Source organism: Mizuhopecten yessoensis, unplaced genomic scaffold, assembly GCF_002113885.1.
Source record: "Mizuhopecten yessoensis strain PY_sf001 unplaced genomic scaffold, ASM211388v2 scaffold716359, whole genome shotgun sequence".
NCBI classification, from domain to species: domain Eukaryota; kingdom Metazoa; phylum Mollusca; class Bivalvia; order Pectinida; family Pectinidae; genus Mizuhopecten; species Mizuhopecten yessoensis.
In genome coordinates this window covers 415,485-441,419 of record NW_018480077.1, presented here as the reverse complement: position 1 = coordinate 441,419, position 25,935 = coordinate 415,485, and the positions used below count along the sequence as shown (strand labels likewise).

The window sequence follows — 25,935 nt, the reverse complement described above, 5'->3', positions numbered from 1 at the left end:
GAAGGACCATCACAAAACTTCTTATAACGATGTGTGCTCTCAGTAACAGATGTGTATTTCATTCTATTAGACGCGAAGTATTTGATCTTACATATGGCATATTCCCTTCAATAACAGGGTTTACCTAATTTACAATTCTGTGTGTATATATATGGATAGTGTACCCTTATATATCGAAAACAGAATTCAGATTTATTACCAGTTATTCAATATATATAATGTTTACAATTATAGTTCGGCAACTGGATTAAGATTATTTCATTGAAGACTAAAAGTCCGGCCGTTTTTTTAAATTTTATTTTGACTGATAAATAATTCCAGCAGTGTGTATAAACTGTTCCGACCTATTCAAATTCATGTTATGTCAGGTGGTAATTTTACTAGATTCAGCCTGTATTATATTAAAATGAAAATGCTGCATTGGTCCAGTGGTCGATATAATGATTAGAACTAAATTTTCAAACAGGTGTATTATTTTGTATCACATCAGGAGATCTCTCATTTTGGCATTATTTGAGATACATAAATATCAAGTCAAAAACAAGTCATTGGCATAATACTAAATTTCTTTAATTTTTGATTTAGGTGACATAATTTGTTAAAAACGTTTTAAAAAATAGAAAAGTTTTCCATGTGGGTTTTTTTTTTGAAGGAAAATTCTCAGGGGGGGGGGGGATTCTTGAATCCCAAGAACCCCTCTGGATCCGCCACTGCTAAGTGATCTTTGGGCTAATCTATTACAGTTTTCATGTTTTGATTTCTTTACAAGCCATCCATCTTTTTTCACTCTTTTCCAGGTAGTTTTTGTTGTACGATATTTGCATTTTGTTTAAAGTTGTTAAATTAAACATGAATGAAACTCATAATTTGCTGTTTTGTTTGTTTAAGTCAATAGTCTGGCACCATCTTAGTTCTTATAAGAAAACCCAATCAACTCCTGAATTTAAATAAAATGTGAAAACATCCCTTTTTTTTAACAGTTGAGAAAGAATACTGTTTTTCAGGTGTTATTTGGAGTTTCTTAGCTGACACAGACAGCTAAACGAAATGAGAAAGAAGTAAGAAAGTATAAATTGAGAAACCGATTATGTGGAATAGAATATTTCAGGTTAGTGTACCCATATGAGTATATTGTTTTACATTTTAAAAACAAATACACTGAGGATATTACATTTCTGCAAATGGTTTCCTTAGATAATATTAAGCGTGTAACATGGAACATAACAGGTCTTGATAAGTCCACTAGTATGGTACCTAGAGTCGTATAAATGTACATAAGGCCAGACAAAAAATATGTTTCCGGTAACATGTACGAAAAATTTAGTGTAGGTAGGTAGGTAACACATTTTATTTTAACAAACAGTTTTATATGGTTTATGCAGGAGAGTGATCCTGACTTTAACAGTGCTTCCTTGAAATTGCCTTACAAAGTTTAGAGAAGGCACAAAAAAACAAGGGTAGGTAGGATTAATGGAAACACCAAATATTGTTTGTTTGGCCTGACTGAATATTTACAAAACAAATCTATCATGCAGTAACGATATTTTTCTTTGTGTCTAAATTACAAAATCTGGTGTTGAAACTAAGGAAAATTTCATAAAATTTGTGATATTTCCATAACATATTTGTCAAGACCAAAAAATGAATATGTTTTATTCATTTCCTTATTGTTTGCTTTGAGATTAATTGGTTTGTTTGTGTTTTATGTCGTATTAACAGCTATATGGTCATTCAAGGATGTGCCAAGTTTTGATGGTGGAGGCTTTTGAGATTAAAGGAATATACAGGTAAAATTTAAATGAAAGCCGGTATTGTAGTGTCTCTTCATCTTACCAGTACTTTCCATTAATGGACTTTTCTACCACTTAATTGGCCAATATTTAATTGAATAGGTGATAATATCATAAGTTCTCTGCCAAACAAAGGAGACAAATTTAATAAGAAACAAGTTTTTTTCAGACAAGTTCAATACTTCAGTTACATTTTTATTGAAACAAAAACGACACATATCCATATATTCAATTTCACTGTTCAATGGTTGAATCTTTTTCTTTTCTTAATTTCTTTTTCTTCTTTGTAAAGGTTTTACTTTTATTCCTTTGCACAGTAGTAGAAGAAAATGTTACAACACCATTACATCCGCGGTCAATGGTAAAACCAGTGGGCTCGGGTGCCCTGTCAAGGAAGGATTGGAACTGTTTGCTGCTAGTTATTGTGGCTATAGCATCGGCTTCAGAGAGCTGCTCTAATTCTTTCCTTGGTATTTTCAGGTGAAATTTAACATCCTCGTTTATCTGAAAGGAGAAACAAAATACCAATAATGAAATAGTTCATACAACTATTTTTGTTTCACTACACTTCCTTGATGGTTATTATTGCTGAACTCATTCACCCCTGAAATTTCATAATGAACTACTCCAACCTTTGAATTGGAAGAGTTGAAACGTGTCTTCAGGCCTAGGGTGAATGAGTTAATTTAGTAAGACAAAGATCTTTTGCAAAATTTGACTGTTTTATTTTGTTGGTACCTTATGCATTTACACTTATTTTAGATGTAGAATACCAATAATAAAATATCTGCTAGCATCACAATGCGACAATGCTGGCAGCATTTTTTTCTAACATCAATGGACAATTTAGAATGCCCTTCATTCATTAGGAAACTTATTGTGTGCTTCTTATTCATGTAAACAACATAAATTATGTTGACCTTCAATGAAACGAGCAAAATGATCACCAATAAGTAAGAGGCCAGCACCTCTAAAATATAAGCAATCTACAATAATTATTACATCACCATGATGACCTAACAACAATAATGATTAATAATATTAATTTAAAGTTCTTATATACCACTTCACCACAACCTAGTTCAAAGGTCGTCTCCAAGCAGTTCACAAATTATTATCCATGGTTATAGGGCCTTTGCAACCAGCCAATATCGTTCTCAACTTCCTTGGGATCATACAGCCGGTGCTGCCATTTCAGCTAGCATTCAACACATTGTAGCACTGCCCACCCACATATTCACTTACAGCTGAGTAGATTGGAACAAGAGGAGGAAAGTATCTTGCTCAAAGATACAACACAGTGCCGTGCCGTGACTTGAACCCGCAACCCTTCGGTCATGAGCCCGGCGTCCTACCACTGGACTACCATGCCTTCATGTTTCCAATTTGACTGACTGATTCATGGTACTTACACAACAATCCAGGGACAGCGGAAAATCTAGATCAGCAAGTGGCCAAGACTGGTCAAGAACGCCAAGATCCTGAATGATAATCATAAGGTCAATGTACCAAAACTGACAATGCTGTCAAAAGTTTGATAGAATCATGAGTGATTTTAATTTCTCCGTTATAGTGCCCTCACAACTGAAAATATCATTTCTAGGGAATGAAGTATGCAGATTGCTGCCTCCTGAAGATTGCCCACAGGTTACTACCTTGGTATTACACTGTATACGTAATGAATACAAGGTTCACTTCCGGGTACATGAAACTCTCACTGTACTTATCTGGATATGTTACAATGAATGTTTTCTATTTAGATTTATTTCCGATTTTTTTTACTTCATATACCCTTGATAACCTTGTTTCATAATTGTTGTAATATATATAAAGTTTATATTTATATACCCTTGATATACCAATAACGCCATTCATTGTCCTGATATAAACAGCCAAGGCCACTCCTAGTACTCCACATAGACAATATAATACAGAGCCAATATAAACCAACTTTCCATACACATACTGATAATAAATGTTGAGATTTTCTATAATTTTGATATTTTTTTTTTTTTTATAATTCCAGATGTATATGACTTTGAATTTGAAAGATATTGTTTAGCCCGCACTTTTAAAAGTTTTTTAAAAAGCATTGTGTTGCAGTGGCCACTTCATCAGATAACCCATTGAGGGGATTTTTCATGGTAAAAAACCCTGAAGAGCTGCAGGCAGTACAAAAGAAATTACGATAACTCAAGTAACAAAATTCAAATACATTCGGGAGATAAACAAGATACAAGGTACAAGTAACCACAACGTCAACACCATCAATCGATACACATGTAAGTATTAAAACAAAATCAGGAAATAAATAGAACATCAAGTCTATAAAACAAGATTGATACAATCATAGGTTTTGAATAGCCAAAATTTCAATGTAAGCATGAGGCTAATACAAGGACATGGTTAATTTAACAACAAGGCCTTTACAGCCAAAATTCTAATACAATTATGAGGTCAATAAAGCACAAAAATCGTGTATGCCCCTATATATTCCTCCAAGACATTTTAATTTGAATATTTGCCTATCATTGAAATTTGTTTGTCTAGTTTTTCAAAGATTTTATATGTACCCTACCCTGTTACTTGGCAGAACAAAATAGTAAAACAAAAAGAAAAACATAAAACCTTTCATGTCTGTAGTGCATCACTGAAATGTTGAGTAAAGGCGGTACTGACCCATTTATGGTGGGTCCGTCCTGACGCCTGGGATTTCATTGCAGTCCAGAGCTCTGAGGCGAAAGCTGGTGCCATTGGTGATAACATGATGATCAGATCTGCCAGGGCTAGTTCTGCCTGTGGGCTATGCGCCAGTACATCTACTGGTACCTTCTGATAAGGGGGTGTAAAACATCAAAACTGATCAGTAATCCTCGGAACAAAGAAATGGTATTTTACTCTTTTGACAGAAAAAATACTTTTAACATGATAATTTAAAAAAAGACAGAAAATTTCATTAATCAGTTAATGAACAAAATTTTGCAATATTTTCATGCCTCATTTATTTACCATACAATCATGCATGCTTTGTTAATTCAAAAAGATGATGAGACCAAGTGAAAAAAAACAAGAGAAAAAAAGGTTTTTAATATCCAGGTTATTTGGGATGTCAAATCAATGCATTTCAGCTCTGTTGATGAATATATGCAAGGTAACTAAAACTGAAATTATTTTAGAAATTAACAACTCATTTGATTATCGTGACAAGTGTGTGAAAATTGACCTACCTTAAAATTCTTCACATGACGGTGTAACCTTGATATGGCTGCATTGATCATAAACTGCTGACTCAGTTGCTCTGTTATCTGGATAAGAAATGAAAGCAACAAATTTTATTTACACTTAAACCCTTTCACCACTATAGACCATAATGGACTCATCCAGATCAATAAATGGTAGAGTCTACTAAAGTTACCTAGGTGTGAAAGGGTTAAGGCACTTTACAATACATTGATATACAAGAAAATGCAGACATTAGATAGGAGTTGTACGAGCTGCCTATTCAAGGACTGACAACTGGTCCTTGCCACATGACTAATACCTCCACATCCACGCTTTGTGTACTGGAGGACATTTGTGTTCTGTTCACAGTCAATCTGATTAAAATCATCTGTTACATGGCTCCGCCTGAACATGTGAATGTGCCGCGGTCAGGGTCACGTTCAAGTGACTTTTAGATGAACCAATCAGAGGCGCGCTGGCAAAAGTTTGCCAGCGATTCGGAATATCATGGTTGATAGATAAATAGCGAGGGGTATCGAACAGATTAGTTTTCCAAAACAAATATGGCGGCGGGAACTGACGTTTCTACGACGCCAATGAAAACGTACCCATTGGGTAATAATTGCGTAGGCAACACCACCATACAGTCTTTCTTCTCTAGTAAAGCTTCGATTTTTTTTTCTGTTCGGGTTTCAGACGATCAATCTCAAATAACTTCAGAACTTTCGCATCATTCTCATCAATGTCCGACATATTTGTTACATCTCTGAGCGCCCTTTTGAAAGAGGGTCTCTGATTGGTCAAAATTTAATGAGTATTTATAAATATAAAGGTCACCTGAACGTGACCCTGAGAGCGGCACACTCAAATGTTCAGGCGTAGTACGAAGTTAACGAAGCCATGTAACATATGATTTTAATCAGATTGGTTCACAGTGGGGCAATGCTTTCAGTTGTATTTTTCCCACCCCTGCCACCTTATTTGAAAAATACTGCACAGACATTGTAGCATCAACCCAGACCATTCTATAGTCAATCTGGGTTAAAGAAGTTGTGAGGGCAGGAGGATAACATTTTCTCTGTAAATTCACACCATTGCATTGTTCTGTTATAAGCCTATCCTCTCTCATGAGTCAGAAATATGTGTTTAATGCTGTAAACAAAGCAGTATTGTCAATTACAATGTATAGATCTCATCATCTGTATCTGCAGAAGCTATGAGTATAAATACACAGTCAAATTTCCTTGCTAAAATTTAAGATATAATCCTTAATTCTTACCCTGACAAGGCACTCATTATGGAAGTTGTAAATAGTGTCTTCGTATTCCTTGAACTTTTGTGGGTCACACTGGAGAGGAATGTTCTGAGACCTGCCCTGTATAAAACTGTTGACTGTATCCCATACACGCCTCTGCCAGGCCATCACACCCTTAAACACTGAAAATTCAAAATTCATCTTCTATAGAAATTTCCACAATCTGAATCTGTCGTTTCCTAGAAAAAATGAAAAATATGATCATCACAATAAAACTTAGCACCCAGACGTTTTATTCTGAAAAATATTTGTTGAATATAATTTTCTCCCCTTTTTCCATCTCCCTGATAACTGCAAATTTATGATGGTTGTGATTATCAGTGAACCTCTTATCACACCGTATAGTGGTATTTACATATGCTTTTCACTTCCAACAAGTATAACAGAAGAAATACCAGGCAAACAAATTTTTTTTTTTTTCACCAGAATGATGCTGGCTATGGGGAGCTTACCTTCATATGTCCACTTGCGGTCAGACTTTGGGGCCACATTAGACAGTATACACAAACGAGTTGCGTCCACTCCATACTCCTTAATGATCTCCTGTAAAACATTAAATCAAAGTACTGATCATTGCTTTGAAATAGCTCCATAACTTAACAGCATTACCTATAGAAAGCCAACAAAACTCGGAGAGAACATGTATTACTCCCCTACAGTTCCCTTATATCAAGCATGACGTTAAGTTTATATATATTCACTATTTAAATCTCATAAAATGTGAGGATATAGTTAGGTAATGAAAAAACATTTTCTATTCACACAATCGTAACTGTGACCTTGACCTTAGGCTGAGGATGTAGAAACACATATTCTTCAACATGTTTCAGTGATATACCTTGACTATTGTGTCATGACCTTCAAATGCAGACTTGATAGTCATGACCTTCAAATGCAGATTGTTCAGGAGATCAGAGTACTGAACACTTGTAAAAGACTTTGTTCACATCCAATTAAGGTCCAATTAAGGATAAAGATGGTAGACTGACAAAAATCTGAACAGATAGACATAGAGAATTTTTCTGATTTCGACTCCCATAGTGAATGCCAATGCAAGACCCACTAAGCCTAGAAGATAACATTAAGAGATATATTGCCTAACGATAGACAGGTGTGTTGGTATTTACCTGTGGATCTACTCCATTGTACTTGGATTTACTCATTTTTTCCCACTGTACAAGCACCTTTTGTCCCGTACTCTTCTCAACTGGAGCTGGCCCTGTAACATGTATATCATAATAACTTAACTGTTGCCCTGTAATTAACATATAAATCGTAATTTATATATAGTTTCACCACCTGTAGCCCTGTCACATATCTTATGTATACCATATAAAGCACCCTGGGTAAGTGTAGATGGGGCATTTTTAATTTTAACATATAATATTATTTAAAAAATGAATTTATAACTCCTGTGGCAGGGTTCACTTGTACATAGGATTAAGGTCGCCTTCTAGCTTCCAGCTAGAGGGAATTTCCCTTATNGTCCGACTAGGAACCTGGAGATCGAGGGTTCGATCCCCGGTGGAAGCACACTATTCTCTTTCCTGTTACAAATGGTGTCCGTGGCCCTCCCTGTGGTGACAGGGAGTTAGAACCTGGGTTGTGGTGTTCGAGGGCGAACACATTTAAAAAGGGGGGAGTAGTGTGGCAGGGTTCAATTGTACATAGGATTAAGGTCGCCTTCTAGCTTCGAGCTAGAGGGAATTTCCCTTTAGCTCAGTGGTAGAGCGTCCGACTAGGAACCTGGAGATCGAGGGTTCGATCCCCGGTGGAAGCACACTATTCTCTTTCCTGTTTCACTCCTTTTTACTCGCTGTCTAGTGAAACGATATCCTTCCAAACACTTATTAAATATTGTGCAATTTCCTTTAAATCTTTACCTTTCTCCATTACTTTTTGAAGTACATGTACTCAATTTAGTCAATTTTCTCTTAATATTCATCTTCACTGCGTATTGATGATTTAAGAATGGTAATTTATAGTTAAGTCTAAACAAAGAGGGTTGGGGCAGTTAAAGACTTGCATGCTTTATCTATGTGTTCATAAAGAGCAGAAAGTATTGACAGTCCTTAAACTGTTTAGTCGGGTCATATAAACAATATGAAAGCAGCTTCACTAGGAGTTCCATTGTCATTCGGAAGGATCATTCCTGGGATAAATTTAAGTTTTAGGTTCCGAGGAATCATCAAAATGTGGAGTGACCCTTTATATGCTTTAGCTGTTGCTGTGAATAGGAACATGCACGTTATATATATATAAAAAAAATAATGTTAGCCTAACACCTTGTACCGAGGCACACAATACACTGATGAAGTAAGTCTAGAGGTACCTACCAGTAAAGTCTACATGGGACTTTGAGATATACCGGCCGTCCACACTGTAACTCTCACCCAGGCCCACAATACACTACACAAGTAAGTCTAGAGGTACCTACCAGTAAAGTCTACATGGGACTTTGAGATATACCGTCCGTCCACACTGTACCTCTCACCCAGGCACACAATACACTACAGAAGTAAGTCTAGAGGTCCCTACCAGTAAAGTCTACATGGGACTTTGTGATATACCGTCCGTCCACACTGTAACTCTCACCCAGGCCCACAATACACTACACAAGTAAGTCTAGAGGTACCTACCAGTAAAGTCTACATTGGACTTTGAGATATACCGGCCGTCCACACTGTAACTCTCACCCAGAACCATCCCCTGGGTCAGCAGGTTGATGAACGGCTCTCTTGTCGATACATGTCCAGAATTGTGTAGAAAATGGCTGAAGAAGCGGGCGAAGAAAAGATGCAGTACAGCTGGAAAAAATAACCTAAAGGATTGAGACATATTCCATGAAGATTCTCTGATAGAGTGTGCTTGTTTGTATGTACAGTGCTGATATTGGTATCTTATTGGTTGTGTGAACCCTGATAAATAGTTAACTACAATAGTTAAATACAAGGTATCAACTACATGTACTGTCAGAACTATTCGTAAAGTCATCATAGCGATACAGATTTTAAAACTCGGACGTAAATTATTTATTCTGTGACCTTGATCTTCTATGCTCTGTTTCATTCCTAAATAGAGATAAAAAAAAGTTCCATATCATCAACACACAGACTAATGAGAAAATGTGAACTCAAAGCCAAGAACTGAAAGACAACAAACGAATTAAAAAAACACCATGTACTCGTACTAAAAACTAGAGACAATACCGGGAGATCTGTAAGGGCAGGCACTTCCTGAACCACATGTGGCACCCGTCATAAATGTCTCCCTTTAAGTATCTACCAATGATCCCAGACATACTGAATAAGTCTTAGTAAATCAAGTAAAAGTCCTTAAATTACTTCAGCTGTTAGTATGATGTTAGACCCAATACAAATAAAACCAAGACACTGAAGTATCATACAGAGAAATCATAACAACAATGATGACCAATAACAAGACTTCAACATACATGAAAGCCACTGAGGTAGATGCTGACCAGTATGACTCATTGGCCCTTAAAAGTTTTATTTTCTTACAGAACTTGACACTCAAGGTGAATTTTAAATCAAAAGTTTCCTTACAATAATGATTGGCCTTGAAATCAGCAATAACCTTATTGTTCACAGTGACCTTGACATGACCAGTAACCTTGCAATGGTATGGCAACTTGATATGACCATTAGCCTCGTAATTGTCACTCTCAGCAACCTAGATATAAGTGTTGACCTCTAGACCTCCCATTTCAAATGACTTAGCTATCCATAGTGAATTATGAATAGTGTCATTGAAATAATTATAACTTTGTCTTTGAAAGTGACCTTGTGACAGACAGCAACCTTGACATCCTGGATGACCTTGACTTACCATGTTCCTTGCCACCAATGTAGAGGTCGACAGGCATGAAGTGGTCAGCCTTGTCTTTGCTGAATGGTGCAGCATCATTTTGAGGGTCAAGATAGCGGAAGAAGTACCAGGAAGAATCCAAAAAGGTATCCATGGTATCCGTCTCCCGTGTTGCAGGCCCTCCACATCTGTCCAACAACAAACAAAGGGATATCATAGAAAATACAGGGACTTTTGGTCAATGTCTGCCAATAACTGTGTCACTTGATAGCTTATATAAAATGTTATAAAAAATGAATAGCTGTAAAAGTGTTCTGTATGTGATGTGAGAAGTGTGAATGTATTTGTTTTCCAATTATGTTAATTGAGAACGAGTTGCATCCCTTTAACTTTTGTGTTTATTTATTTTTTTCAAAATTGAATTCAATAGTCCATTACTTTAGCCACCATTGGTGAGAATTGTTATAGACTTTGCCTATTATTCCATTCAATTCACTTGTAACAACTTTGTCGATAACATTTGTTGAAATGAAATCATAGAAAATAGCTAGTGAAAATACTTTTGTTTCTAAAAGAACACAACAAGATTCAGACTTTACTGAAGGAATTATTTTACATAAAATAAATGGAAAAGAAAACAGTATGAATGTATCACGTAGCCTAATTATTTTCCCGATTTCACTGATGCAATAGTAACATATAGCGCTTTGCTGATCCATCCATAGTAAGCATGTAATAAAATGGTGAATACCTCATGACATTGAGTACCCTTTACTAGTTTAGTTCTTTCAGAATACCTCTATTCAATCTCCTGTAACTCATTGGAACACTTCCAATAAGGAAAACGACGGGACAAATGCTACATGAAAAAGAGGTGTGAGTGAAAGTTTAGATCCACTGATGAAATGCTCTGCTTTGTTAAATACAATAAATATATGACTGATCAACAACAGACCAATATCAGTAATTAGGCTCACAAAGGGGTCTGATACTGAAGCAGCAATTATCTACTAAGCTTAAATAGATAAAAAATAAAATGAAATAAATTGTGGTTTTGAGAGTATCATTTCACCACTTGTAAAACACTGTGGTCTTGACAACTCACTTTGGGCATTTGATGTTATACCAGTCCGACACCTGAGCTAAGGGTGAAGTCCCCTTCTCTGTGGTACCAGGAAGGGTAGGTAACTCCACTGGCAGGTCTTCTATTGGAACAGGCACATTCTGTAAAGAAATATGAATATGAATCTAATGAAAATTACGCATGTACAGAAATGTTAGTGTTGTCAAAGGAACTTTCTTTTCAATTTGAAATGAAGGCGTTTCTGCAAAGGGCATAATCCAACCATTCCCTCCCCCTAGGAGTTATCTTCCTTTCCAACCTTTTCAAAAAGCTGAACAATTCTGTGATAATACATTGGCATATGTTGAAGTGATCACTGAACAGAGTATAGAGTCAATTCAAAACAAACTTAGTAATTAGAGTATATAGTAATCTCTGATTGAACAGGTGACACACGATACAGCAACATTTGTACATTGTGACAACACAGCAAAATTTGTGCATAACGACTCAAAACAACAGTTGTAGATTGTGACACAGACCAACAGTTGTACATTGTGACACAGACCAACATTTGTACATTGTGACACAGACCAACAGTTGTACATTGTGACACAGACCAACAGTTGTACATTGTGACAAAGACCAGCAGTTGTACATTGCAACACATACCAACAGTTGTACATTGTGACACAGACCAACATTTGTACATTGTGACACAGACCAACAGTTGTACATTGTGACACAGACCAACAGTTGTACATTGCAACACATACCAACAGTTGTACATTGTGACACAGACCAACAGTTGTACATTGTAACAAAGACCAACACTGACAGTTGTACATTGTGACAAACAACAACAGTTGTACATTGTGACACACAAGAACATGTGTAAATTGGTACCCACAACAACAGTTGTACATTGTGTCACACAAGAACATGTGTAAATTGTGACACGGATCAATAGTTGTACATTGTGACACACAACACCAGCTGTACATGGTGACACACAACACCAGCTCTACATGGTGACACACAACACCAGCTCTACATGGTGACACACAACACCAGCTGTACATGGTGACACACAACACCAGCTCTACATGGTGACACACAACACCAGCTGTACATGGTGACACACAACACCAGTTGAACATTGTTGCACACAACAGTTGTACATTGGTGGCACACAACACCAGTTTTACATTGTGACACACAACAGTTATACATTGTGACACTGACCAACAGTTGTACATTTTTGCATACAACACCAGTTGTACAATGGGACACACAACAACAGTTGTACATTGGTGCACACAACAACAGTTGTACGTTGTGACACACAACAACAGTTGTACATTGTGACACACAACAACAGATGTACATTGTGATGGTGGACAAAAAACACTGTAAAAATATGACACCAACTTAAATCTTATCTAAGTCTATTTTTACTATTCTATTTCAGCTAGTATATTTCTCTCACCTTACACTTGGGACATTTGATCAAAGGAATGGGAGTCCCCCAGTAACGCTGTCTCGATATCAACCAATCATTCAGCTTGGAACTGCACATGTGACCTCCAAAGCGCTTTTTCTGTAACATCAATTGAATCAAGAGAATTTTTTATTAATTAGCAATTAATCTATCCATTCTAAATATTTTTGCACTTTCTGACTTTTATATTGTGACATTTAAAACTTTTACCTATAATTTTTGCATCAACTAAATCCCCGCCTTCTGACATTTTAAACCTACCTTCCCAGTATTGAATTCACCCATATATACTCACTATAACTGCTATTCATATTAATACGATTCAGTCATTAGGAAAATCATGAAGTTAGAATGGGAGCAAACATTTGCTGTTTTACAATATTAATAAGATGTTAGAAATTCAGCTTTCTGTTTCTATTACATTGGTGGAGAGATTTTTAAGAGTAAAAACTGCAAATAATGTTGTGGTACCAACCCTGGCATGAGCCGTAATTTCCTCCAAAGCGTCACTTCGGTTCAACCCTGAAAACTATAACCAAGTACTCTATTATAGAAAACAAATGATATCTGAACAAAAAGAGGAAAATAGGACGGTGAACAAATTCAAATCCATTTATATCAAAATGTCATATTATTTTCAATTCACAAAAAATACATATGACTGTACACATTGGCAATATTATACAAATTCATCTGAGTCTTAGATTGCACAGTATATTGCTCATATTCATATATTTGCACGAGTGAAATGCAAAAATGTCTATTGTGACCAGAGATTGGTGAATGATATTTAGTAGGAAGGTATATCAAATTAATTCTTTTAACTCATTTGTCAATTCAAGTAAGACTTTTACATCTTTGATATTAAATGTTTTGACAAGATACACTCTACAGTAAAACATGTTAGCTACTAATTCACTTAAAGTTATTGCAAGTTGTTGTTGGTAGTTGACAGTTGTGTTCTTAAACTAGGAAATGTCTCATGAACATCATACTCTACTACCAATAAGAACCATACCTGAGCCGAGTTGACCAGTGTCTCCTGCTGACCATCACTGGTCAGTACACTGGGTACAGGTATGTCCAGTTCTGCGGCTACAAGGCCGTCAGGTTCTGAGATATCTGGTATTGCTTGAAATTATAATAGATGAAAATTGTTATCTTTGTTTTTTGTATTAAGTTCACTATCATTTGTTCATGTTTCTGTAAATTACATTTCTGTTACTGGTTTATAAGACTTGAACAATTATTTTTTTCATAAATATTTCTTTTTCATGGTTATGAAATACCAATGCCTCACAATCTTTTTGAGACTTACAATGCTTTTTGATATAAAATTTCATCAACACATCAAAAATAGACTTAAGATGAGGTCAGCATATGTTTGGACATTTTCAGTATTTTTCCTTCATTTTTTTTTTTATTTTTTTTTTGTCTATCCTAGAGGTACAATATGGTTAAATGGAAAATAATTACCTAAATGTGCATCACTGTATTCATCAAATCTCGCCGTACGAGACACCACTATAGGGATTGTCTTCCCACTGAACGGATTGATTGCTTGCAGGTTCAGAACAAATCCTGTAAGTAGAATTTAATAGAATATACACAGGTATATATGTTTTATAATGTTTTTTGTTAACTTTACATATGTATAGTGTAAGCACCAGGACCAGTGGTGGGAGAAAGCCAGATATCTCACGTCATACCCCATGCTAGATTTTTATTTTTCGTCCGATCTGTCTGGTACCTTGATGTGACATTTCGCCGAAATTTTACACAGCCACGTGTTCATCTGCGAGTTAAAGGTACAAAATTGACAATCTACATTATAAATATCACGGTTTGTCATTATATGTATTGTTTTAATGTAGTTAGATATCTGATGTTGTAGATAAAATATAATCTACATGTCGAAATATGTTGTCTTCTTTGTAAGGATGAACCTCATTTTTTCACAGAAGCATTCAAATGTAGCTTTAGTAGTGTAGAGGTCATATTTATAATAGTTGAGGCCGCAAATTGGATACTTGTAAACTTTGGCAAAATTGAAAGGTTTTTTTGAAACAAAAAGGTGCGAGAAAAAAATCTTTTACCTATGACTGAGTGAAATGGGTTTATCTCAATCTTTGGTTAAGATTCTGTAACATCCCAACCTTAGATTGTATCAATGTTATTGATCTGGGTTGACTCCAGTGAATTCCAGTAACATTACAAAAGGACATTGAACCTGTAAGTAAAATTCTATTGAAGGCCAGTCACTCTAAACACAGACCATTAAGAGTTCACTGATTGCCTTAAGCTTTTTGAACCAATCATAATTTATGAAACTTGGACTTTGGTTTGTTTGTGTTTTATGTCTTATTAACAGCTATGGTCATTTAAGGACGTGCCAGGTTTTGGTGGTGGAGGAAAGCCAGTGTTCCCGGAGAAAAAACCACCGACCTATGGCTAGTACCTGGCGACTGCCCAACTTAGCTAGGTCTCGAACCCGTGACCCAGTGGTGGAGGGTTAGTGGTAGCAGAATGTCACCGCGGCTGAACCTGGGACAACTCCAATTTAGGCCAGTCATTTCACAAAAAGACCCTGAGCCTAAGATGACCCAATAAACTTCTGTCACTTTAGAAACGGACCATGTATCTGTGATGACTTCATTGAAGGCCAATTGCTATACATATGGACTAGTTAACCAATCAATAATAGGTATTATTATTTGAAATTAAATATCACATCAATTGAATCTGAAATTATGTATGTTATTTGGTATTAATTGGAAGTCCTTCAATCTGTGATTCAAAAACGGTCCATGCCATCCATGTGTTTATGACATAAAGAATTATTTATCTCATTGTAAAATGTTATGTAATAAAACAATTGTGGACTTCAATTTCGGTCTATGCCTGATTAAAATAAATATGGACCTGGTCTGAACAACATTCACCTCGGCCTTTGGCCTCAGTGAATATTGTTCAGACCAGGTCTGTAAATCAGGGATAGACCTCACCTGAAGTCCATAATTGTGTAATGATCTGTAAAATGTCTGAAGATTTATTACAGTTTGAGATATTGTTAAACAAATCCTATGTACTTACTTTTCTTCTCACCATCCTGTGGATTCTAAAAAGAGAAAAAAAGTTGATAATAAAAAATTCAAAAACTATTTTTAAATTACAGATGACTATTAAATGCTGTTGAAGTATTTTAAAATCAGACTGCAGTTCAAAGTACATATGAACCTCTTCAACTTGGGATAAACTTGTTTATGAACCAATTTCTGGGAAGGAAATTTTATCTAATCCATGAATCAAAATTGAACACTATTTGTAAATAAAATCCTGAAATAACTTTGAAAGCATCTGAATAAACTTCCAAAACAATTCTGTTGTTTCTGATTTTCTTTCTCTCCTAATTAACCAAATTTATTGGCAAGGTTTTTACCTAGCAGGAATTATTCTTTTAATGATATCAGTATTAAAAATAATGTAGGGAAAATTTGTTTCAAACTTGTGAAGTTTTCCTGTTAATACCGTACTGTAAAAGTATAATGTATTTGCTGGTTATACAGTCAAATGTATGTTACCACACAATCACTTACAAACAATCCTTTTTATTACAGCCTTACAAGTAACCTACCCTGTAGTTCTCTGGTGTGTTGAGTCTGTGGGAGGGAGACAGAGTTATGTGGGAAATTCCATACACAAGTTCAGGATTATGTGTGAATACTATTAAGGGTTCATCAAGTTTCTCTTCCCCCTGAAAATAAAATACAAAAAGTTTCTGGCTCAGTTATCGATAAAATTGTTAGTAAGATTCATGCAGAGGCACTTTTCAAAATAAAAAAAATGAGAAATTTTACCAAACACTAAATTAATATAAAGTGGATTAACAGTTTAACACATTATTTTCCTTTGCTGTTATAAACTTAATCTAACATTCAATATTATTGTAGCTAATTTTGTTTTCTTATGCACAGTATCAATTGGCATTGTCTGAGAAAGTTCATTGAATGGGCTTGTTTTCGATGAACTTGAGTCTTCTTCCATTTCAATTACTTTTCCAAGGGAAAAAATTCCCAGTGTTTAAAAAACACCAAAAAAACAAAACAATATATGATTGAAGAATTTTTCACTTTTCAATGTCTGTATGAACACAGACTAAATTAACAATAATCGTCCTGTACAAAGTACTTTTCTGATATCAAAGTTGAGTCTACAGCCTTCACATTTTCCAAGCCAGTCCTTCTGTATGCGTACAATGTCCTTCCAAAGGGAAGTGTCCACCTCATCTAGACCCTCAATCAGGTCCTACAATACAGGTGTAACAAAATTTTATAAACCAGTCCTACATTACCGGTGTAACAAAATATTACCTATCAGGGCCTACAATACAGGTGTAACAAAATATTATCTATCAGTCCTACAATACAGGTGTAACAAAATATTGTCTATCAGGTCCTACAATACAGGTGTAACAAAATATTATCTATCAGTCTTACAATACAGGTGTAACAAAATATTATCTATCAGGGCCTACAATACAGGTGTAACAAAATATTATCTATCAGGGCCTACAATACAGGTGTAACAAAATATTATCTATCAGGTCCTACAATACAGGTGCAACGAAATATTATAAATCAGTCCTACAATACAGGTGTAACAAAATATTATCCGTCAGTTGATATACTACAAGTTTGATAAAACATCCATCATGTCCCAAATAATGAACAATAATATTCAATTATATATAGCCTTTGGCTGAGGTCGATACCTGGATTTATCGACCCGAGAAAAGATATATTGACAGAGGACGCAGTCCGAGGTCAATATATCTTTTCTCGGGTCAATAAATCCAGGTATCGACCAAAGTCAAAGGCTACAATTGTTTTATTATTTTCAAAAGAGTAATGTTGCTGTAGCAATCTGAAAAAAAATCACAGCAAAAATCTACAGAAGCAGGACGATGCATTCGCTTGGAGACACGTCATAATTCTATTTTTAGAAACACCCAGTCCTTCAACAAAAATCACGCGCTCCAAGTCAATATCGGTTTTTATCGGTGGACACGTGATGCACTCCTGTCCAATCTCTTGTCGGGAATAATATGAAAAAATAATAATATCACTTATCAACACAGGTGTAATAATAAAGAGAATTACCTTTGTGTAAGCAGTGGTTTGTATGTACCACTGTCGGAGGAATCGCTTTTCTGCTATTGCTCCTGATCTCCACGACCGACCAGCTTCATCAATCTGTTCATCCGCCAAAACAGTCTTGTCCACAGGATCCCAATTAACCTGCCCCTGATCAATAATAATACTACCTCACTTATCAGCTCTAGCAGCATCAATGTCTCCAACATCTAGTGTCTTACAAATCAAGCAATATCACATGTGATGTAAATATATAACTGAAAGCAAAAGGTTGCTTAATTGCTCTTAAAAAACTCAAACTTTACAGCAGTGATGGAGAGAATTACTTGTAGGAGACCTATAATGACATCATTTTACTGTAGTGTAACTAATGACATCATTTTACTGTAGTGTAACTAATGATGACAACATTTTACTGTAGTGTAACTAATGACATCGTTTTACTGTAGTGTAATTAATGACATAATTTTACTGTAGTGTAACCAATGACATCATTTTACTGTAGTGTAACTAATGACAACATTTTACCATAGTGTAACTAATGACATAATTTTACTGTAGTGTAACTAATGACATAATTTTACTGTAGTGTAACCAATGACATCATTTTACTGTAGTGTAACTAATGACATAATTTTACTGTTTTGTAACCAATGGCATCATTTTACTGTAGTGTAACTAATGACATCATTTTACTGTAATGTAACCAATGACATCATTTTACTGTAGTGTAACTAATGACATCATTTTACTGTAGTGTAACCAATGGCATCATTTTACTGTAGTGTAACTAATGACATCATTTTACTGTAGTTTAACTAATGACATGATTTTACTTTAGTGTAACTAATTGCATGATTTTACTGTAGTGTAACTAATGACATGATTTTACTGTAGTGTAACTAATGACATCATTTTACTGTAGTGTAACTAATGACATCGTTTTACTGTAGTGTAACTAATGACATCGTTTTAACGGAGTGTAACTAATGACATAATTTTACTGTAGTGTAAGATGGTGCTATAATAATATTAACTTGTTATTGTTTCATTTCTTTTATTTGACCGGCAGACAAAGATAGATGAGGTTTACCCTTTCACCCCTAGGTAACTTTAGTAGACTCTACCATACATTCATCTGGGTGAGTCCATTATGGTCTACAGTGGTGAAAGAGTTAATAGATGAGGTTAGGCCAAATAACGAGTTAAAGCTACTTGGTCGGGCTAAAAGGAGATTAATATTTACTTTGGTAAAACACCATTTTGTATAAGGACAGTACCAAAAGACCTGAGAGCTATATCTACCTGTATCACTAAAGTTTTAACAGGATTCCCAAGGTAATAAATATCAACTTTTTATAATCTATTCAGGATTTTATGGCACTTAACCCTTTCACCCATATGTAACTTTTGTAGACTCTACCATGCATTGATATTGCCGAGTCGATTATGGTTTACAGTGGTGAAAAAGTTAAATGTTCCCCAAAAGAAATAAGTACTCATGTTTTAGTTTAAAATTTAGTAGTATATGTCAGTCACACACTAACAGAATCAAAAGTTTCTTTTCCTCTGGCTGTGTCAAAAGTCCAAGCCAAATATCCTGGATCTATTCAAACAGCTCCTGACACTGGCTATATATGCCCTTGTGATATGTCAGCTCAGAGGCATTAACAGATCAAGTTATTTGTTAAAGGAGGAAACCTAAATTTGTGAAACTTCATTTCCAGTAGTGATGCCATGGGACAATTCAGGATTTTCTCAAATTGGTTATATTTAAATTCATATTCCTTGGATTCCATTTTTTTTAAACACAGTCACTTAACATCTTATATTTACATTTTCTGATAAAATAACACTACATAATCACACCTTTATTAACTCATTCACCCCTGAAGACACATTTGAACCCTTCCAATTCAAAGGTTGGAATAGTTCATTATGAAACTTCAGGGATCAATGAGTTAAAGACTTGCTTTACAAACAAAATGGTGATGAACAAGATTCTCGTATACATTATCATCAAGCTAACGGACCCTGTAAGGTATTTTATTGTGATACAAACAGTTCCACTTTTGTCTGATTTCCTGTCTCTTTGGTAAAAATCTAAATGATCCCACCCCAAATATCTTCTCCATTTCTTGCTGTTAAAAGGTGAAATTAAAACTTAACCAAACTGATTTCTGGAATTCCTGATATGTGATCCTAATTGGATCTAATGATTAGCAGTACACTTACAAAGCCCTTAATTTCACCCCCTTCCCTACCATACTGTCAGTGTTTACTGATTAATGAAATATGTGTGAACACTTAACCAACAATTCACAAATATGAAAATCATTTTTATTACCTCTTTCTGATAGACCAGGCCAGCTTCATACATTTTCAGGAAAATGAACTGGGTCCACTTGTAGTAGCTAGGGTGACAAGTAGCAAACTCCTGTGAAAACATACAAACATAAATGGATTAACATCAGATAACAAAGGAAAAACAATAAAATAATAAAACAGAATTTCACAAGTGATCATTCTTATTTATATATATGATAACAAGTCCCTGAAAAAAAGCCCATAAACTTAAGAAGTAAACTTGGGGAAAAACGTCTATCTATAACAAGTGAAACTATAGATCTACAAGGATAACATACAAGGAAACTGTCCTTTTGACAACTTCGTGCCAGGTGAGCTAATAATGATGTGCATTGACCCTTTGAGTTGAGGAAAAATGTCTGGATGAATAAATTAACAGATATATGACAGAGGCCTTTTAAATATAATGATGTACATTGACCCTTTGAGTCGAGGGAAAATGTCTGGATGAACAAATTAACAGATATATGACATAGGCCTTTTAAATATAATGATGTGCATTGATTTCCTTAAGATTTCATCAAAAACATAAACATTGTAACCATAAACAAAGGGATTAATATTTGTTACCAGAACAGCATCATGTGGCCACACAAGAGTGTTGTCAGATGTGGTCAAAGGATCATTGAGTTGCATAAGCAAATACTTTACCAAATGTTAATCATATTAATCATGTTATTCATAGTTTTGATTCCTAAGCCTGAAACGACTCGACGTGTGCATTAAACTGAAGCATCACTAATATTCAATTGGATATTTGTGGAGAAATCCCCAAAAATTGAGAACACAAGATATTAAGTGGAATAAACAATGATTTAAAAACATACCGACTCCCAGTCAAAGCTACAGAACAGATCATCCAGTTGTTGTTTCATGCTGGCAATGTTCCTACAACACAAAGCAATCCCGTGCACTGCTACAGTAAAATGAGATACATGGAAATAAGTTAACAGGCTAGAAAGACTGCATTTTTAATGCTCAGGTAACATTATGTAAAATTAACTGTGCATAATGTTAGGCTAATGTAAATTGAAAGTATTGTAACTCCAACACAAATTAAAGGTATAATCGTTAATACATGTATGGGAGACAACTCTAAAACAAATCGCATATAAAATAAGTTTTTGATGGATGTAGTTGAGACGCTAATCTGAAGACTTACGTTGTTGTCCAGACCTTAGGATCTGAAGACTTATGTTGTTGTCCAGACCTTAGGATCTGAAGACTTACGTTGTTGTCCAGACCTTAGGATCTGAAGACTTACGTTGCTGTCCAGACCTTTGGATCTGAAGACTTACGTTGTTGTCCAGACCTTAGGATCTGAAGACTTATGTTGTTGTCCAGACCTTAGGATCTGAAGACTTACATTGTTGTCCAGACCTTAGGATCTGAAGACTTACGTTGTTGTCCAGAGCTTTGGATCTAACCCCCTTTCTATTGCAGCGTTTTCAGCAGGAAGTCCAAAGGCATCCCATCCCATCGGGTGAATCACCTACTTGTAGTAAAACAATGAATAATTGTGAGCAAGATATTATTGGTTAAGGAAACAATCATAATATATCCATAAGTGTATTAAATACATTGCACTGATCTCTTCCAGGGGAAAAGAGGGTCATTTGGTTGAGCAACACACTAAGTGTCCAGCCAGGGAATCATGAAACAGATTTAAAGAAGACTTAACTCATTCACCCCTGAAATTTCATAATGAACTATTCCATCCTTTGAATTGGAAGAGTTTAAATGTGTCTTCAGGGGTGAATGAGTTAAAGTTCCTAAACATTTTCAACTGTCAGTCAAATCTCTTTTTGAAATGCATCCAGATTTGGTGAAATACTCTTTACTAACAATAGTGATGGGCAATGGGTTTAAAATCATAATCGATAATCAATTGTAATCAGAAGTGGTAAACCGATCAATGATCAATTACTTGCATAATCGGTTTATAATTTTATGGGACTGAACACCCAAATAAAGTGAGAAAACTGCTATTACATCAATAAGCAGAGTTGTTCACTATACATTACATTTCGTTCTTGTATAATATATGGATATCAAGCAACTTTTATGCATTTTTATTAATCATATAATATAAATCATAAGTCAATATATGCATTTCAAAGCATACTTTACATGGAAGACATTTAAATTACGATTATATCAATTATGGAATTTGTAATTGATAATTGGAATTGGAAAGGGCAAACTGATGGATTTTCGATTATAATCGATCATCAGCCCATCACTAATTAACATCATGTACACGACTACTTTGTAAAAACATTTTTTGACATGTGACTGACAGTACCTATATCTTTTTTAAAAACTTTCATATTAAAATTTAATCTGAAATCTATCCCGATTCTGGGAACTGATGTTGAGGATTGGGTTCCGATCTGAATGGTTGCAATTTGTGATTACAATATATAAGGCCACACCTCAAATCTCCCGTACCTGTTTTCCACGGAGTCTATGAAAGCGTGCCATGACATCACTTATAGTGTAAACACGGACGTGGCCCATGTGTAGCTGACCACTCGGGTATGGGAACATGGACAGTACATAGTACTTCTCCTTGTCTGTCTGTAGGTAATACAACACACCAACATTTCAATAGAAATTCACCTTCAGTTATAAAGAACACAATGACAAGTTATTTCGTTAAAAGTTCAATATTGCAGTTGACTTTATTAACCCTTTCACCCCTAGGTAACTTAAGTAGACTCTACCATGCATTAATATGGATGAGTCCATTATGGTCTACAGTGGTGAAAGGGTTAACAGACAATTCATTTTTTTTAAATTTCCTATCTATATAAGATATGGAATGAAGATCCCTGACCATAAGCTTCACCATTAAATATTCTTCTCAATTCTCTCACCAAAGATAAGAGAAAACAAAGCATATATGATATGTCACGTTCAAAGCCTTTTAAACAGCTCATCAATACAAAAAGTTTACGAAGGTGCAGTTTGTAAACAAACTGTTAAATACAGACAATGCAAAGAAACTGCAAACTCTATCCTTTTAGTCATTATTATAAACACATGTACAGAAGGCTAATATGGAATAATTAATCAAGAAATATAAAAATTTACATACATGTACACTATTTCAATGAGTGTCTGAAAAAAATATTCCACTAAATTGTATTTCACGGACAACTGTATTTTCATGTAAGGCATATGAAATTTTAAAAGAAGATTTGTAAGTTTTATGCGCCTTTCAATGATTGCCATAGATGAAATTATTCAACAAATCGTTATGCAAATTTCGGTCAATGAACTACTTGACATGCTGCTAAATCAATTTGGTTTCTGATAACTTACCGCTGGAGTAATACACCTCTTTGCATGCTGCTCTTTTAACCGTGGCTTCCAATAATCTTCCAGCTTCCTTGAAACGTCTCTGTCAAATTCTCTTTCCTTTATTTGGAAGCAATCAAGATGCAATACTGATAAATTTGAAATCTCAGAAGTGATATGTAGCATCAAACTTATTATTGCAGATCAATCAGAGTTACCTCCCCTATCATAGTTTTGGACATAAATATCCAAATGATTAATAATCTGATTTATCTATTCAATGCTCATACATCGATCTAGTCTACTTGTAAATCCTCCTTGTGCTAGTTTATATCACAATGCTGGACAATGGACATAATTTTTTCACAGATGATTTGTGACCCCTGTTTGATAAATGCCAAGTGTTTTTTTTTTATCACAAACAGTAATAATTAGACATTCATATTGCCAGCTCTTGAAAACATCTGTTTCCCTAAAGCTTGTCCAAGCAATAGGGAAAATGATTGGTGTCTTGATTCTAAACCAGTGAAAACAGCCACTAAGCTATAATGTGCAGAGTCAGTAAAACCAGCTGTCAGAATAGCACTCTAATACTACAGGCAGTGAGGAGAAGGACCAGTAATATGTTGAGCCAATCTGGCCCTTAGTGGATACATGTTAACATGGGGACATAAAGATGACTCAGTTGGTGACCCCCCTTTTCTCTGTTCATGGATTCTATTCCCTGACCTGACCATGATTGATTCTTTGATTTTCCTCACTTTCCAGTTGTTTGCATGGTGTTTGTTTTTCAACAAAATATTAAAATGGACACAAAGCTAAGGTCATCACAAGAAAAGTCACCACATACTGTTATCACAGGCATAAGCTTGAACAGGTATTTTTTTTTACATAATAATTTTGGAAACTGACCATACTTGAATATGATATTAAGAGGAATTATTGTTAAATCACATGATATGAAACAAACTTATAAACCTGGTACATACAATATAGAAAATTACAGGTTTATGGAATTATGATGTTTACAGAAACATTGCATTAAACTACAATTGTATGATGCGTTAAGTGGAATACACTTAATATCTTTCTGACTTTATACTTTTATTACCAGTTGTCCTGTTTCATTGAAAACATGTCTCATTTGATGCCACTTGATCCTCCTCTGGGAAACCCGGAGTGCCCTCAGGATACACCAGGTCATGATGTTGGGTGTTGTTTGAGTTCTATTATAAGAGTAATGCTATCTTGTCGTCTGATGCAACGCAGTGAAGTTTATTCATGCAGGTCTAGAATAAATAAATATAAAACTTCACATTTTAGTAAAGATGTCTAAAATACACATATGCTAATACTAATTAGGTGTGCTGTGATGCATGTCAGTATAGTGTACATGTGCACATGTGAATTTTAGATATTTGTAACGAAGCCCTGTTATAGCCTACTTAAATGTACACAAAAAATAAATCATTTATTTTTAGTTAAATTCACTTATAAAAGATTAGCTAGAAAGACAGAAATTGTAGTTGTGCTTGATTCGAGTCGGTCTATTAAGGTGGTTTGAAATAAATGATTACTGACCTTTCTCAAGTTTCTAGACCGAGTTTCCTCTGGCGCTAACACCAAACTTAGATATCTTTATGTCAAAATATCTAAGTCTGTTGTAAGGGCTAGTGTAAGGGCCAGGGGAAACTCAGGCTATCAAGTTTCTTACAATTTTCATCTCTCACATTCGTCAGTTCATCCCAGGTGTTCGTTCCCAAATTTTTTCTTTACCATAATTGTATCCATATATTTTTTTCTGACTAAAGACCAACCCCTTAGTCCGATAAAACTGACCATAATCACAGACTTCAAAATATTCGGATCGGTAGAGGTGACCTGTCAACAGGTCCAGAATACATGCCCCTGGGTACTAATTGGCGTATTATAAAGTATGCAACTGGTGGGTAAGGTTATTTTAAATCAACTTTACATACATGGTATAGTGTGTATTAATTCATCATGCTTTGCTATGAACTACCTTCGATAGACCTAATGCCTATTTCTCGTGTATGACCGCCTATGGGCGCATCCATCTTTGTTTAATCTAAATTTTGATTCCGTCACGGACATAATACTCCGGATAGTCACAATCTGGAACAGTGATGGGACTATCAATATTCACAAATAAAATAAACTACGGTCTACAAGTCAACAGAAAAACAACTCAAAAAATAAAAGAACTATTTCAACAACATTCTCCATGTTTTTTTATTGACCAGAAGGGCGCAGTACAGTAAACTTGAACATCAGTAGTTATAATTATTACTGAGCGGATGAAATGTAACATCTAAGTTAGTCCCAAATTTTCGCCCCTTTCGCATTATTAGACTATATTAGTTAAAGATTCT

The 25,935-nt window shown here is 35.1% G+C and overlaps 1 protein-coding gene across 1 annotated transcript; it reads right to left on the bottom strand.

Moving 5' to 3' along the window:
- Nucleotides 1–679: 679 nt before the first annotated feature.
- Nucleotides 680–25,619, bottom strand: LOC110443799 (probable leucine--tRNA ligase, mitochondrial). Its single transcript, XM_021488218.1, has 27 exons — nucleotides 25,522–25,619; nucleotides 24,654–24,831; nucleotides 23,567–23,662; nucleotides 22,691–22,819; nucleotides 21,640–21,731; nucleotides 21,067–21,127; nucleotides 20,220–20,309; nucleotides 17,879–18,022; nucleotides 16,908–17,024; nucleotides 16,354–16,473; nucleotides 15,813–15,837; nucleotides 14,196–14,300; nucleotides 13,738–13,850; nucleotides 13,195–13,248; nucleotides 12,708–12,818; nucleotides 11,261–11,379; nucleotides 10,177–10,343; nucleotides 8,963–9,134; nucleotides 8,822–8,837; nucleotides 8,664–8,736; nucleotides 7,455–7,546; nucleotides 6,780–6,870; nucleotides 6,292–6,449; nucleotides 5,018–5,095; nucleotides 4,470–4,622; nucleotides 3,203–3,271; nucleotides 680–2,294 (listed from the first exon to the last, which is right to left on the bottom strand). Exons 2-27 carry the CDS (start codon nucleotides 24,744–24,746, stop codon nucleotides 2,025–2,027), a joined length of 2,808 nt encoding a protein of 935 aa, XP_021343893.1. The 5' UTR covers nucleotides 24,747–24,831; nucleotides 25,522–25,619; the 3' UTR covers nucleotides 680–2,024.
- Nucleotides 25,620–25,935: the final 316 nt, after the last annotated feature.